General features: G+C 39.1%; 1 protein-coding gene across 2 annotated transcripts in view; it reads right to left on the bottom strand.

Moving 5' to 3' along the window:
* LOC118788164 (diacylglycerol kinase zeta-like) overlaps positions 1-16662 on the bottom strand; it is an 85523-nt gene that overhangs the window by 52246 nt on the left and 16615 nt on the right. For both annotated transcript variants that reach the window (XM_036544056.1, XM_036544058.1), the window contains exons 3-14: positions 14380-14488; positions 11680-11775; positions 9515-9592; positions 8428-8484; positions 7442-7540; positions 6739-6807; positions 6496-6567; positions 5684-5800; positions 4890-4961; positions 1903-1998; positions 1241-1323; positions 479-539 (exon numbers count right to left, since the gene is read on the bottom strand). In XM_036544056.1, coding sequence (XP_036399949.1) covers positions 479-539; positions 1241-1323; positions 1903-1998; positions 4890-4961; positions 5684-5800; positions 6496-6567; positions 6739-6807; positions 7442-7540; positions 8428-8484; positions 9515-9592; positions 11680-11775; positions 14380-14488 — 1009 coding nt within the window. The remainder of the gene's footprint in view (positions 1-478; positions 540-1240; positions 1324-1902; positions 1999-4889; positions 4962-5683; positions 5801-6495; positions 6568-6738; positions 6808-7441; positions 7541-8427; positions 8485-9514; positions 9593-11679; positions 11776-14379; positions 14489-16662) is intronic.

Here is a 16662-nt window from a genome sequence, read left to right as displayed (position 1 = left end):
ATAAAAACTTTTGCCTAAAAATATACATATTTAACATTACTATCTTGTTTAGCTTTCATTCTACAATTTATGATTAAATAGCACTCCCTTGAAAAAGGTATTCAGTGGAAAAAGTATAATTCATATGACAGCTCATCTCCTAATTTATTATTGCAAATGAAATGAAATGAGAAGAGAATACAAATGGTTCATGACCACCATTGGTATTACTCTTTTATAGACATATTTATAGACTTCAATTGGTTTCAGGGCTTCAGACAGACTTCAATCCCTTTTTGCAGTTTTTACTGTGACTTTGACAAACGTAAAGGAACCATCACATTTTTCATGATCACATGTTCACGCCTTTGTTTCACCTTGACATAAAAGGACATACTACATAAAAGACAATGAGGTAACAATAGCTTTCATTTCCTGTTCAAAGAATTACAAGGCCATATATAAGTCAAATTAAGAAAAAAAAAATCTTTATACTCACCGTTCCATCCCCACCACATGCCAAAATCCGCAGGTTGTGCACTTTGCGGTACATTTCTAACCTTGAAAAGAAAACCAAAAATAAATATACCAAGAAAAATGAAATATTATTATTATAGCTATCATAATGCTATATGTACCACAGTATGCAGACTTCCATTAATCTTTACAAATTTATGCAAAAAAATGTTTCCTGAACCAATTTCTTGGGCCATTATGTGAAGCATTCCCTCCATAAAGTCTTAATGAGCATCCAATATAACCACTGCGGAGCAGGTCTACAACAGAAAATAATGGAGCACTGTCTGTTTTTTCTGTCAATTATTCTTGTGTTTCCATTTTTACCCTGGTGTAATGTAACAAAAAATCTAATCAGACAGAAGCATACTGTGGAGTGCAAGTAAAAGTAGTGCCATTGAATTTATGAGGATGAGAAGTCACCAGATCATAAGTACTGCCTCTCATAGTATACCTTGCCTAACATATTATTATAATTATTATTATTATTATTACGCATTACATCATATCCATTCATACAACAGGCCATACCACTGTCATTTTGCCAATAATTGTGTGACCATGTAAAGCTAAACTTGAATTCTCTGTATATCTCTTGATATCTATTGATGTAACACTCCAAAAAAGGCTTCATGCTCAGTGTTTTAAAGGTTCGGAGTATGCCCCACAGAGTTTGGCAGAAGTCAATCTAACGACAATGGCAGCCATTTTACTTTTTCCTTCACAAACTCTATTTAAATCTCACCCTTCTTTGGGTCCTCCCTGACTCAGATCGAAGACTTGCCGGGGATTGAGGTACCACATGAAAGACTGGATTATCTTTGCTCCCTTAAATGAGAGACAGGGCAAAGAAATCAGATTACATTGTAAAACTACTTTGTGAAACAGGTCCCTCAACACAAACTCTGCTGTGATGTATGACAAAGATACAGTCAAATTGATCATTTGAACCTCAAAAGGCATGCGGCACCATACCTGTGAGACAAACAGTGAAGTATCATAAATGGAATTGTTTCTGCTCCCAAAGCTTAGAACGGCAGTGCTACTTTAGTGAATAGGCTGTTCCATCAAACCGAAGAATAGTGCAACAGCATTCATCAAGGATCCACAGTAAAAACACTCTAAATCCTTTACTCCTGTACAAGTGTCACATGTCATTTACTTAGAACTAAGCGGAACCTGGTAAAATGAAGAAAAGAATTAGCTCAGAGCAAAAGTTAACCAAGCAGGAAAAGTGGAAAGAGACAGCAGACTGGACTGGGAGCTTCTGTAACTATATGGGTCATTTATACTGATTTATACTGATTTGGTCCAATCCAAGAAGGACTGACATTGGGCATCCAGTTTTTGGTCTGTAGCTTTGTGAAGTACTGCTGCCTGTGAATGTGGGTTGGGCAGGGAACTCACCTGATTTCCCCCACTCTTTGGGTTAACGAACACCAGCACGGGCTTCATGAGCTGGGAGGGAATAGGCTTCACAATGAAAGGCTTCCATCTGGCCTCCTGGAGCAGGGAGAGAAAGGCCAAGAGAACAGACCACTAATGTTTGTAAATGATGAGATCTGAAAAGCAAATGGTGCTGAATCGTAATAAGATTACAGAAGAGACATAATAAAGAAATATCATGGCACAAGTCAGCATGAGAGCTCTCTTTTTGTTAACAGACACCTTTATAAGCTCTGCTACTATGACTGTACATATTGTAGGATGACTCATTTTAGGCTACAGCACTGCCATCAGTGGCTTTAACACTCCCACTCACATTCACTGGTATTTGCAACACAGCAACCCACACTCACCCACAATCTTACATAGATTGAATGTCTACGTGCAATTTTCTTCTTTGGGGGCCAGTGAAATACTACTTGTACAACTAGGGAGGGATGCCCACAATATGTGAGACATAAACTGTCAAATATGTCCTGAATCTTCAGCTCCATTTTTTATTCTTTTCAGCACAGTAAACCCTTTTCTGTCAGTCAAAAGACAGCTGGGGATACTCTTCATTTTATCTGACTGCGTTAACATTTCCCCAGTGCCAGTTTCTGATTTACTCAAGCAATACAGCACCAACGCAAGGCCCATGTGGTAACCAGCAGACAGAGATTTCAAGCCCTGGGCACTACAGTGTGTGTGTGTGTGTGTGTGTGTGTGTGTGTGTGTGTGTGTGTGTGTGTGTGAGCGAGTGTACATGTGTCTGTATGTACGCATGTGTGTGTTCAAGAGTTCAAGCACGTCTGCTTGAATCACGAGGATTATTTCTGTCTCTCTGGCACTGTACATTCCACTCCTCTAAAAATGACTCCTAAAAGATTCTCTTCCCTGGATTCATGTAAGGCTGTCTGCTGATTAATCAGGCTTTTCCTTTAGAGCAGCATTTTGCATAGCAGGCACAGTGCTAATAAACTGATATTTAAACCAGACCTATCAGAGGCCACAGATGAACAGATTACCACATCCTCAAAAACATAAAAATCATGGCACAGGCAACACAACTGCTCTGAGCTGATGATAAACAAGCAGGGCACCTGTTTACAGGGCTATGGACACTATATATTATTAAGTAAGTATTTGAAGTAAAGTGGTTTTCTACCATCTTCCTCTGCCACAAACCATGGTTTAATGATTACTTATATTACATTATAACCGAATTTGAAGACAATAAAAAAAAAATATACAAACATATATGTTCAACTGAATATATATATGATTTTGCCTGAATATATTTATATACTTTAGGACACATGATATCTATCTGTGCTGCTCAAATCATGAGTCGTCGCAAAGTCCAGTCCAGGTCATAAAATTACAATTTAAGACTGACATAATGACAGAAAATTACATTTACATTACTTTATATTCATTTAGCTTACCCAGAGTGACTTCCACTGCAAGTGAACAGAAATGTATCCATTCAAATTATCACATTACTCACTGCTCCTGTGTGGTTGGTTTTACATTTAGTATTTTGTTTTTTTTATATATTTTGGGGGGTTTATCAAGCCATGTCAATACATGGCATTGTTAACACACCATAAAATGTCTTAGTTACTGCAGCAAAAAATAACATTTTTTTTTAACAGTAATATCTCCTAGATATCACTATGAAATTACAAAAACATGGATAACTAGTTCCAGTATTACTGCTTTAAAAAGGTAGCTGTATGCTTGCCTAGTTGAAAGGCTTTAAATCTGCAGGCACTGAAATGCATGAAGGACTGCTGATTACACAGCTAAGATTACATTGTCATTTGGCAGACCCTCTTATCCAGAGCAACTTACTTTGGTTACAGTTTTATCCCTTTATACAGCTGATTTATTATGATACGGCTACTTACTGAGGCAATTGTGGGTTAAGCCCTTTGCCTAAGGATACAACAGAAGTGCACCTTTGGGAAATCGAAACAACAACCAAGGTTCCAAGCCTTGTTCCTTTACCACTATGCCACACTGCAGCCCCACAAGATCGAGGATAGCCCAATGGTGCTTAAGATACACTGCCAGTAGTTTTTTGCAAGTCCAAGCAAAAAAAAAAAAAAAAACACTATCACAACATTTATGGCAAAGTACAGACTACCATTGATGTGGGTCTATGTGTTTAAAGGAATACTAAGTCTCTACAAAATAGAAAAGTTACAGGAATATAAACTGTTAAAATATTTCCTTATTTACATTTGTAAGCTGGGTTATTATTAAATTGTCACAACTACTGGAGATGGGTCAAAATTTCTGGCAATAAAAATGCTTGTGCAAACAGGTATTTAAAATATCATCTCACTACACCTGGCATGGCTATGGCAAGTTTCTAGTTTTCTTAGAGACATATTACAGTATTTACATTTAAGCGCAGATGGTACTCTGAGGAATTGGGCAACATATGTTTAGCTTATGTGTCCAAAACAGGGATGTAGGTTATTTACAACTTTAACTGCCTACGTATCCTTTAGCAGCTTCTTTTGTCTTGTAATTTTTAGACACTCCCTAAACCTCCATGCCAGGAACCTGTGAGGTTGTCTGTGTTGAGATCAAATCAATACATTTCAGTGTTTCTTCTGGAGGTCAAATAAATGCCACAAAGCAGCACTGCTAGTCAACAGAGGTCACACAATCCAGTTATTCACAAAATTGTTTTTATACCATTACTGATGTGATTGTTAGACTCTCTGTCTTAAAGGGCACTTACATTCATCAGTGCCGTCATTGGAAGGAGGTACAACCTACCCTATTTGAGCCATGACAAGCACCCAGAAGAAGTGAGGTGCTAGCACATACACACTATTATCTTCCCACGAAAAATTTATTTTTGTACAGATATGAAATGTAACAGTGTTGAATGTAAACAGATAATATGAATTGACATCTATCCTTGAGTGTAATACTACATTATATCTTACCTCTACACCCTTTTTGCTGGACTTGCGCTTGAATGAGGTCCGTTTCTTCTTTTTACTTGACTTTAGTGAAGTCTAGGCAAAGAATACAGATAAAGTCATTAACTGACAACACAACATGGTATTGTGTTCAAACACTGACATTTTTCAATTTCATTTTTCAATTCATGACAACAGAAGATTAAACTACTGTACCCCTAACAAATTACCCTTTTAAATAAATGAGTATGTAAAGCATATGCCCTTTTTAAGAAGTAATCTTCCAGAAAATTGGGCTATTACACTGGTAGAATACTTCTCTACCTTCATGGAAACTGCTTTGATAGGCACTATATTTAGCAGTGAAAGTGCACTGTTCTTTTCAGTGGAGTGTATAAAATAATTTTCAACTCATCACCATGACAGCAGAGACCTAAGTAAAAATTGTGTGATTGTGTGTTTTACTATTGCAGAGACAGACAGGATCAACTGGAAACAGTGATAAGGGACCGTTTTGTAAATGAAGATGAAGAAATCACTGGGCATGTTAATATTCCCACAGGAATACCTGGGGAATTTAGTGATTAGAGTACCTTAAGTCTGTGAGAGGGTACCTGAAGTCTGAGACAGGGTACATGAGCTCTGAGAAAGAGTACCTGAGCTCTGAGATTGGGTGCCTGAATTCTGACACAGGGTTCCTGAGCTCTGTGATGGGGAGCTGTGGGACAGGGTAGCTGAGGTTTGAGACAGGGTACCTGAGCTCTGTGACAGGGTACCTGAGGTCTGGGACAGGGTACCTGAGCTCTGTGACAGGGTACCTGAGGTCTGCGGACGCGTATGATCCAGGTGGGGGGCACAATGACAGCAGCGTGTGCCCCCAGTGAGCAGGCCTCCTCAATCTGCTGCAGCATGAAGCATGTCACCTTGTTATGATACTGTAGGAAGAGCAGATACCAGTCAGCTACACACACAAACATACACACTCACACACAACAAAGATCATGTCACCTTGTTGTGACACCACGCAGAGAGAGTACACACCAACCAGCTACCACACAGTCGGAAGCCACTAAATCTGTATGCCTTTATCATGAGAATGTCTGTTCCTGGGAAGGTACTTAAATGCATGCACAAGTAGAGCAGCAGCACTTTTAACACATTCAGCTGTGTAATAATGATAATAAGACAGTGCACTCCATTCAAAGGAGGGGATGAATGGAGTCATCACTGTGAACATGAAGTAATTAAACTCATATTACAGTATTGATAAAGTATTGTGTGGAATTGCTCTATATTTTAGTGTTTACATGTTTTTATCCATGTCGGAGATTTCAGCTGAGGACATTACTCAGATGAATAACAGAAAAACATTAATGTCCATTTTTTCACATTTCTTGGAAGTTCAGCTTTTGTGACTAAATCACCTCTAAGAATGTAAATATCGTGGATGGATGTGACTCTCAAAGTGGAGTGTATTGAAATACTAGTATTCGTATAGCACCCATCATGAACCTAAAGAGTGCTTTACTGTGTTTACTCCACTCCCAATGAGTAGCTAATGTAGTATAGAATCAGTGGCACCCCTAAAAAGACCAGAGCCCTGCCAAACCATTCGACCACTGTGACTTACAGCCTGCTTGCACCAGGAACAGCTGATGGCCACTATTTCTTTACTGTGAAATGCAAACTTCTGTTGGAAACCCTGTTAAAACAAAAAGGATATTTACAAGTGAAATGGCAATTAGAGGCTCCGGCTGGGTGCGTGCTTTATGCAGCAGCCGCATGCTATGAGAGTGTTATGATGGCTCGCTGAGTGTTTTCCACTTTACATAACTCAGCGTTACATAAAACTGTCTGAGTGACCCACCCTCACCTTCCCACACTGTCGACATTTCCCTTCCTGTCGCCTCCGGTGGACCCAGTGGTGTCGGACGATGGTGGGCTGAAATCAATAGGCTCACATGAGTAAATCCTCTAGAATGATGCACTCCCAGGAAAAACTCCATGTTCCCCCCGCCATATTGGTTTAAATTCATTCTGACAATAACATCACTTCCATGCTTACATTTTCATCACACTCATACATTCTCCATAGGAGTCAGTTAGTTAACCAGACTGTCAAACCCTTGAATTCCTAAAAATTAACCTTGAGATGTCATTTTCAGAACACCCACTCATTTAATTTGGCCCTTCAAACAAGAACCCTACAGTATGCATGAGTTTACCTCTGCCTAATACAATTTTGAGAGACATGACCTCCAGGCTGTCTATACCTCATAACTAAATTTGGGAGAGCTTACATGCCCTAAATATAATCTCTAAAACCGCCACGCTCAGCTTCAAATCGATACACACATCAGGCTCAGGAGGACTTGTCAGAATGGCCAGTGAGGAGAAAAGAAAGACAAAAAGGAAAAGGGTAGTAGAATGACTCAACCAATGAAGTGATGTTATGGGCTGCAAGAAGTCTTTGAGTGACAAATTTGAGTTGCTTTAACAGGCCAGAAAAAACAACCCACAGACATGCTTGCTGTTTGTTTACACAGTTTGAAGAGTGCTTGATGGAGATGAGGTACCTTAGTCTGGGCCACGCATGCTCTTGCCATGCGGTTAGCCACCCCTACGTGGCTCACAATGTGCTGGGGTTTTTTTATAGCTCTTCGGCCACGGACTGGCTAACAAGAGTGAGGCATGATGGGAGACAGGGGGCCGGGGGTTCAGAGGGTTCGGAGGGTTCAGAGGTTTCAGTTGAGATGGAGAAGATAGGGAAAGGATAAAATGTGGAAAATAACTGAAAAGTGAAGGAAAGGTACAGGAAAGTACACCAAACAAAGACAAAGGTTATGTGGCTACAGGAGGTAAAGCTGAAGGAGAAATTAAAGAACTGGGCATAATGTAGACACAGATCAAATCATGAATATTGCTATGTGAGTCATCTTTACATACTGTTTCCATATTTTATCACGTTAACAGTCAAATAATTGATAAAGAATTAATAAATTAATTCAAATACATCCAGTATAATTCTTTCCATTGGTTGCTCTCAAACGCCTGAAACAGTTCTATCATCTTCAAGCATACTCTCTCTATCAATTACAGATATGTGTACTTTGAGCATGCACAACAGCACTACACTATAAAAATTTAAGCAGTTCAGAGTGCATATATTTAAGTTAAAATGAAAACCCCAAAATACTATTATATTACTATGAGTCAACAAGAAATCTAGCCAGTAAAGTAAAATACATTTTATCTGTTGTTGAGCACAATAAAGTTTCTGTTACATCCTAACTTCTGGAGAGCTGAAATCCATTTTAAAAACTTTCAGATATACACGTTGTATGGGAGCATTAACAGACATAAAATACTATATTCTAAAGCAACGGTAGAAAAAGCCAATGTCGGGTCAATCACAGATATCCAGTGTGTGGGAAGCAGTGCTTTGTGAGAGTGAAGTGAAATTACATGAAAGGAATGAAACAAGTGTTTACATCTCCCTCTGCTGGTAAAAAAATGGTACCAAAGCTCTGGTTTAAAATTCAGTCAAAGAAAAGGTATTTACCTCCCGTACATTCCTCGATCCTGATTCCCTGAATGATGGTTTACACCTAAAATTTATCTAGAGAGAGAAAACCAAATGCATGTAACTCAATGCTTTTTGTGAATGATTGCTTTCCAAATAGAACAGTATCAGATGTAACACTGGAGTTCATTCAAAGTACACTGTCACCAACAACCTCTTCCAAGTGAAATGGGTCTGACAATGACCAAGTTCAGCTCTTCAACCAGAGATCTTGTCAAGAGTTTGATGGTCCATGAAACAGACAACCCCCTAAAGATTCAGCTGGTGATAATCAAGAGCTCACTTTTATGTGGGCCTATACCATCCAGACATTACTGTTCATATGGACCTGTACCATCCAGACATTACTGTGCATAAGGATTCATACCCTTCCAGGCCTGCTTTTGGGAGATGGCTTTTATTAATCAGCATATTTGAAATGGTGACATTGGTTCCACCCTGTCTGTGTGTTTCGTCTTCTCTCTTCTTGCTTGGAGCAACAATAAAATAACTTTTGGGTTCCTAGATAACAGATAACACATTCCAGATTACCATAAAGATCTGGCTAAATATTAGAAAATCCTCCCTAGAGCTGTGTGCCCTGTGTATCAGCCATTCTGTTTCCTCAAAGTGCAATCACTAGCAAAGGAGATACAGTAAACTCACTGGTAGCTAAGACGAAGGTACTTTAGGTACTTTATAAGGTGCTAAACTCTTCAGATATGAGAGCACTCACAGACCTGACACCAGCCCTGATCAGTCTTGCTGCTTGAAAAATAAGAAACTGAGGACCTTGAGCAATACTAACTCCCTAGCCCCAAAGGTCAACCCTCCCAAAAGAAAAGGTTTTTTTTTAAAAGATGAATTAAAAGAGCTGAACTCGAATACCCACATTCCATAGGAGGGCCTGTGACCGTTCCCAGGGGCAGTCCAGCAGGATAGCAGAGTGTCACAGATGAGCCACTGATGGGCATGTCATCTGACAATATGATTGTATATGTTGTCATGGCAACTGCGGCTTCACTTTCACAGAGCTCTCACATCTTACATTCTTTCAGGTGGCAGTGGTGATTGCTGTGACACATACCTTCTCCAGCTGCTCGATGCAGATGGTGTGGACCACTATCTTGCAGGCTGCACATTTCTTCCGAGCAACTGACTTTTGCTGTTTTGACATTATTGCAGGAAGAGAAAAAAAAAACTATCAATATGAACAGCAGAAAACACAGACAGACCCATGCCAGATACTGTTTTCACGGGTATCCCCGCATTTAAACACCTGCATAATCAGAGATATTGATCGGGTGCCGTAAGCAGGACCCATTGCATCTCTACATCAAAGCCAGACAATAACACTACACTTGAAGTTAAGTTAAGAGTAAGAGTAAAACCAAGGGCCTGTTATGACAAGCTTTTCCTTGCTTTGCTATCTAGTGCAGTACTGTGTATGGTTTTGGTTCAGAGAACATATATTGTAAGGTCAATTATGTTGATAAGATTTCATCCCTAAAATAATAGTACTAACAATACTGCCTCTACCAATAATAATAATCATAGTCATCATCATCATCATTATCATTATCATTGTTGTCATCACAATCATCATTAAAATATCATAATAATGTTTTCACTGATACTAATATGACTCCCATTTAGACTGCACACTGTACATACAATTCAAAACAATACAGAAATAATGTTGGAAACATTGCAGAAAGAGTACATTTTCTACCCTCTGCATTCTGATCCCAACAATGAGGTCACGACTTCACTTCCAAAATACGTCCAGCAGGCCATTGAGGTGGAGGGATGAATCCAGTAGTTAAAATAACTTAACACGTGACTTAAAACTTAAGACTTTGCTATGGATTTGACTGTCTTAAAGTATAGTATATGATCACATCCCAAGTGACATTATTACCACAGGACATAAATCTATTCATTATATCCAAATAAATGGCACACAATTTTACAACATTTTATAATACGCTATGTTATATGTCATAATATGTAATACAGAACCCAACCCTTTTGTAAAGAAAGACTGACTCAAAATTTTGCCTTGTGCCTGTGGACATGCAAAGAACACCCAGGCCTCTAGGTGGTGCCATTTTTAGAATGTTCTATTCATGTTCTCCCTGCAAAAAAAGACTGTAAATTCTGCATTCATACCACTTTACCACTAGAGGGAGCTCTCATACCAGAAACGGTATGACACGTGTTGTACTAACAACTATTGCTGTTACTGAACTAAAAAAGCTTGTGGTACTTCCTGCTGCTGGTTTTGAATTTCCAGGCTCATTTTAGTTTTTGAAAATGGCTCAATTCCAAGATTGTACTTTTATCCACACTGAAAAATTTCAATCATTCAAATTTCAGAATGCTGGCAAATGGTCACACATTGATGTAATATACCTTTTTTTGTCAGAATGGTTTGGCTGGTGTAACCTACTGTACAAGGATTCTATGTAATTGCATATATTCCCTCTAACAGAATGTTATCTGATATCCTGCTTTGTTGCTTTGATCTGGCACAGAGGAGTTCTTCCATGACCTACCATTAAATGCAAACTGGCGGTAATATGGAGAGCAGAGCCAAGATAGTACTTAAAGAGAGCACTCTATTTTATTTTCTGATGGTTTCAGAATCTCACGATTCTGTTCTCATGAACAGAATGTCCCTATAATTTTCTATACCACAACAAAATTCAGCAAAACAAAAATAAATAATTGTCATAGAAAAATTGAGAGCTTGGAGAAGAGCTCTCTTATAAGACCTAAAAACATGTACATATTTTGTATTTTACTATTTTGTCATTTATTGTAGGATTTCAATCATGTTGCATTATTGTCATTTAGCAGACGTTCTTATGCACAGCAACTGACAATTTCATCAATCTATACAGCTGTGCATGTGCTGAGGCAATTGTGGGTTAAGTACCTTACCCAAGGCCACAACAGCAGTACCCCAGCATGGCAGTGAACCAGTGACCTTTGATTACTACCCTGCCCCTTACCACTTTACCTCACTGCCGTTGTTTGGAATAGTGTGGATACTACCAGTTTTGACCACATATCCGTTTTAATGGCCTCTCTTTTTGGTGCTCTCCCCTTTGCCACCTCCTTTGTCTCCTCTCCTCTTTCCTCCTCTTCCCCCTCCCCCTGGTGTTGCTGTAGCCCAGACAGCATACACTGCTCTCTGTAAAAGGAAGGGGTCAAGATGACATCAGCTGCAGGGGGGTGGGGGCTCACCAGTGTCTTGGCAATGCAGTGCTGCTCTCCCACGTAACAGAAGTCCCCAGAGACATTGGTCTCGAACCAGATGTGATCCCCGTACAGGGCGCTCTCCTGAAACAAGCGGAAAAAAGAACAGTATTAGCAATCCAGGGGGAGCTCCTGTTAATTTCAGCTAAGGTAGACATACTCTATACATCTGACTGGAATTAAAATTCAACATGTCAGTCTTTACTGTCCTTCATCCTTACCAAACTTCAGGTAAAGATTCCAAAGGGAAGTGTTATTTTCTACAAGGAACACATTTCAAACCAAAAACAGACATCTGGGTCATGTACTGTATGTATGCTGAGGTACTGGTTGAATTTCACAGTACAAAATAAAATGAGGAGACTTTTTATTTCAGAGTATGCACTATATGTGCTTGTTTCCAAATACATAATTCAAAGGCTTGTCTCAATTCACTGTCTGATTCCTTTGAAGTTGTTTCAGAGTAATGTACTCTGATGCAAATTTCTAAGCGCCAATTCTCAAATTCTCATTCTCAAAGAGAATGAAAATGTCACTTAATAACAACCTGTCAAAGCAAAGACTAGACTATTTAAAAACATCCATCTTGATGGTGCAATATCCACAACACCATACATTGCCAATACGTATGCATAATGTTTACAGAGATAGTTGTTTCTGTGGCAAAGAAAGATTGACTGGAAGACCAGTAGAGAAGACGGGAGATTATTGCTTATCACCAAACACACAGACACAGACACACACACACACACACACACACACACACACACACACACACACACTTATGCGTACACCCCAAGAGGCTATCCGATACTTCCATATCTAACAAACTCAAGATAGGTTGAACTTTTTTCTGCACTGCGCAAAACTCTAAAATAAAAATAATTAGAAAGCCATTCAAAATCAGTCAAATTCTTTATCTGTGGTTCTACACGAGAAAGGAAGAGGAAACTGTGTTGTCACCACGAAGATCTTATGTCACTGACTTGTTAAGTGATACCAGCCAAACATTTTATGGCCATGCAAAAGCTGCTAGAGACCTTATAGGATTGTTAGAAGCCTGTCTGAATGGCTTAACATTGCAGTGTGCTGAGTCCCCTTTGGAACTTTAAATTTTTTAATATGGCCTCATGAGCTGCAGTTAATGTCAGATCTAATCTTTTACCATGACTCACTAAGTGTGAAAGCCTATTTTCTCAGCATCTTCTCGAGCTAGACTAATATGCCAGTTAGTTTCAGTGGAGTTTCCCTGAATGTAGTTGTTTGTTGAATGTTAGTCTGCACTGATTAACAAACCTGACTAATAGACACACACTAGATTCTGTGGAAAGGACCATTTGAGTATGTCTGTGGTAATTACAAAATCAGGTAAGCAAAATAAATGAACTTTCTGGCTCATCGGTCCTGCCGAAAACAAAACAAAAAAGAAATGTGACTCTTTTAATATCCTTTCATTTTGAAGCACATTAATGTAATTAATTGTTGCACTTAAAGAAATGTTACCACCAAATTACATTGCTTGTATTTACTTTCTCATTTGCTTGGTTGCTTCATATTTTTGCACCAGCGGAAGGACAGCATTCTCTGTCTCTCTACCTTCTGTTTCAACTCGCCAATCAATCTCAGCCTCTGTGTAGCTCAGCACGCTAACTGACGCATGTCTGTAAATGTAAATAACATTTTAATATTTTAAGATAAGTTGTCATAGAGAGCAAAACCCCAGACATATATTAATCCCTTTACAATCCCTGTTTAATAAGGTTCTGTAGAGACATTTAGCATCTATACTGCAGTTTCCAAATATGAAGGGGGATTTTTCCATTGGTATAAAATGTTTGGTTTCCTGGATGTTTTTGGTGACAGATCTCACCCCCCTTTCTCATTCTTTTTTAATGCCCCCTTTTTTAGAATTGCCAGGTCTACCCTAAGTTCCTCTTGTGGGTACCCCCCACTAACATCATCCAAGCAACTCGCAGTCAACTGACAAATCACAGGTTGCCAGAAAATCATGAGATAAGCAAGCCTTGGCTCATTGAGACACTCTATCCCTAGAAGAACAAAGCCAATTTGTTCCGCTACTATGAGCTCAGGCAAAAACTGGCAGGTTTGAACTTGGGCTGTAGAGCTTAGTCTGCGCTAAAATGAAAGCCTTACTGACTGAACCACTCAGGACCCATACATCATTTTGACAGTGAAACTGAAACAGCTAGGGCTAGAAAAGTATCTAACCAATCTCAGTGGGTGAGTCACTAAGCTGCAGACTGATATGAAAATGTAATGTAATTATTGTCACTTAGCAGATGCTCTTATCCAGAGGGACTTACACAGGTTATGTTTTTACATGTTATCCATTTATACAGCTGGATATTTAGTGAGGCAATACCCCTGCGGTGAATTGAAACAGTAACCTTTTCAGTTATGAGCCCTGCTCCTTACCACCACACCACACTGCAGCCTTATAAAATCATGTCTTTGCATTGATGACCAGTGTTACTACTACCCATCAGACAGTATCAATGTATGCCATTCTCATGTATATATTATGGCTGGTCGTTTTCATAAAAATATGTACCCTATTTATTCGGATAAATTAATGCTTGCTGGCACACAGGACCGAGTTTGGACTGCCCTGCTCTAGTGTTCATGTTGGGGAGAGGAGGGGATGCGTTTCTGGTGGCAACAACTCACAGTCCAGTCCACGGTGCTCTGGATCTCTCGGTCTAGGTCGGTCTTCGCGATGGCTGACGTGCTGGGTTGGGCTGCCAGGTGCTGCAGACCTGATTTTGCTATGGCTTTCCTGAAATGACAAAAATCCAACACCTTTTAATAGCCTCATACAAAGCAGCTTTTAAGGCATCAGTTCATATCTAAAGGTGCAATGACACAGCAAAACACAAAAGGTTTTTCAAACTGGCTTTTTTGAAAATAAGGAAAAGCTCAACTAAAATGGTGCCAAAATGGTGTCAAATTCAAGCACAAATAATCCATAACTGACCATTCAGTTTAAGTCAATAAATACACCAAATGTATAGCTGGTTCTACAGAGTCCATAATTTCATAAAATAGACATGATATGTTAGTGAATATTGTGGTCACAGTTAAGTGGCAATTGCTCAAAGCAGACACCTCACTTCTGACCTCTTCATTTCAGGTCTCAGCCTTACTGACCAGGTTAGTGGGGAAATGACCAGGGGCTTTTCTAGCTATGGAAAAGATCAAGTCAAGTTTGCCTGGTGCTTATCTTTTTTTTTTTGAAGGGAGGGCATCAATAGGTTGGGGAGGTTATATCTACCTTTATAATAAATAAATATTATCAAACCTTTGGATGCTGCAAGTCAAGTTCCGCTCTTTTACACAGTCTGTCTGTTGTTTTGCTATTAACAACTCCTTTTTCAGGTCGACAATATTCGGGGTTAAAAGGCTTAAAATATTCGGGTCTATAGCCTCGAATGATCGGACCTAACGACGCAAGTGGAAATGACACTATATACAGAGTTACAGCAAGCATAAAATTACTAAAGGTAATCATATTCAGGTATTTGGGTAAGACTTCAAGGAACATTTTTACTGATATGGTGTATGAAAATAATTCAGCACAGTGGCATTATATAATTACTAGCAAATAATATGCTGTGGACCATGTGAAATTGAAACACACAGTACCATGTTCCACACACATACTTATCTATGTGCTACAAACCTATACATGCCTCATTGGGATATTTACAGTGAAGTGATGGCACTACTATATTTGGACATTTCTTCAAAAAGTACATATAAATGGCACTCAGAATTTTAACATGCATACATACACACCAAACAAGCATAGGACAAAAACACAAAAAAAACAGGAAAAATGGAACATGGCTTGTGGTAAGTGCAAACTACGACAGCCAACACTTTACACCACTATTGTCATACAATGACAATAATACAGTATGAGGAAATGCCACATTCAAGCTAAGACATCATTATTCACAGTCATACAAACTGCCCTAGCCTTATTTCAGATGAGCTACAGATGTGTAGCCTGCTGATTGGCTGATCAATGTCACTAGTGACATGCTATGTGCTCACTACCATGTTTTAATACACAGGTGTGCTCAGCTTATGGGGCCTCCATCTAAGGAGTCAACTGGAATAACTGGGGGGTGTCTTAGAACAAAAAGAACAATTGATGCATCAAATAAAATGATTCTGTGAATACACATTGCACATATCCCTGAATTAATTGATTCAGAGGTATTGATCATGTGCGAATCACATGCCAGGCAATACTTCTTTCTACAGGACACATTTATCTAATGACAAACTGAAGGGATTCTCTGCTTTTGCAGTTCTGGGCATAGTATCTGACACTGTTGTACAGTAGGCTACTGTATTCAGTAGGTGGAAGCATTGAGGGCAGAAAAAATAACAAAGGTATATAACAAAAGGGGAGGGATGTATAACAATGCACCATTCAACAGGAAATGAAAGTTACAGACTAAGAGGAGCCTGCACTGTACTCAGATCAATGATAATTATTTCCTGTTTTCAAGATATTGTTGAAGCACAAACGTGTCCACACCTTCCTAAAATTTTCATTTGTCAAGCCTGTTTTTTACTGCACAGGGGTCAACTGCATTATTTCTACCACGTTTTTCAATCAAGTCTGCCAATATCACAATGCACAAAGCTTTCTTTCACAGACACTCCCCTTTCCTCACTGTGGGACAGTTGGATATCGTGTGCAGAACACTACCAATAACATCTCAGCCAATGCTTCTCATGCTCATTCATTTTGATGGAAGTGTTCACTGGGGTTTCTTTTCACCTCAGGACACTTTCAAAATAGTACTGAAGAACCAATACCTACAAAGCATTCTGGTACATTATACCAGGGTACCCAGGAGACAGCCTTCTTAAATCATTCACTGCTGTGTCAGATCAGACATTCATTCACTGGCTAACTTGCATTTAGTACATTCC

Source organism: Megalops cyprinoides, chromosome 13, assembly GCF_013368585.1.
Source record: "Megalops cyprinoides isolate fMegCyp1 chromosome 13, fMegCyp1.pri, whole genome shotgun sequence".
In the NCBI taxonomy this organism is placed as follows: Eukaryota; Metazoa; Chordata; class Actinopteri; order Elopiformes; family Megalopidae; genus Megalops; species Megalops cyprinoides.
The sequence above is the reverse complement of the archived record's forward strand: the minus strand, read 5'-3'. Positions and strand labels throughout refer to the sequence as shown.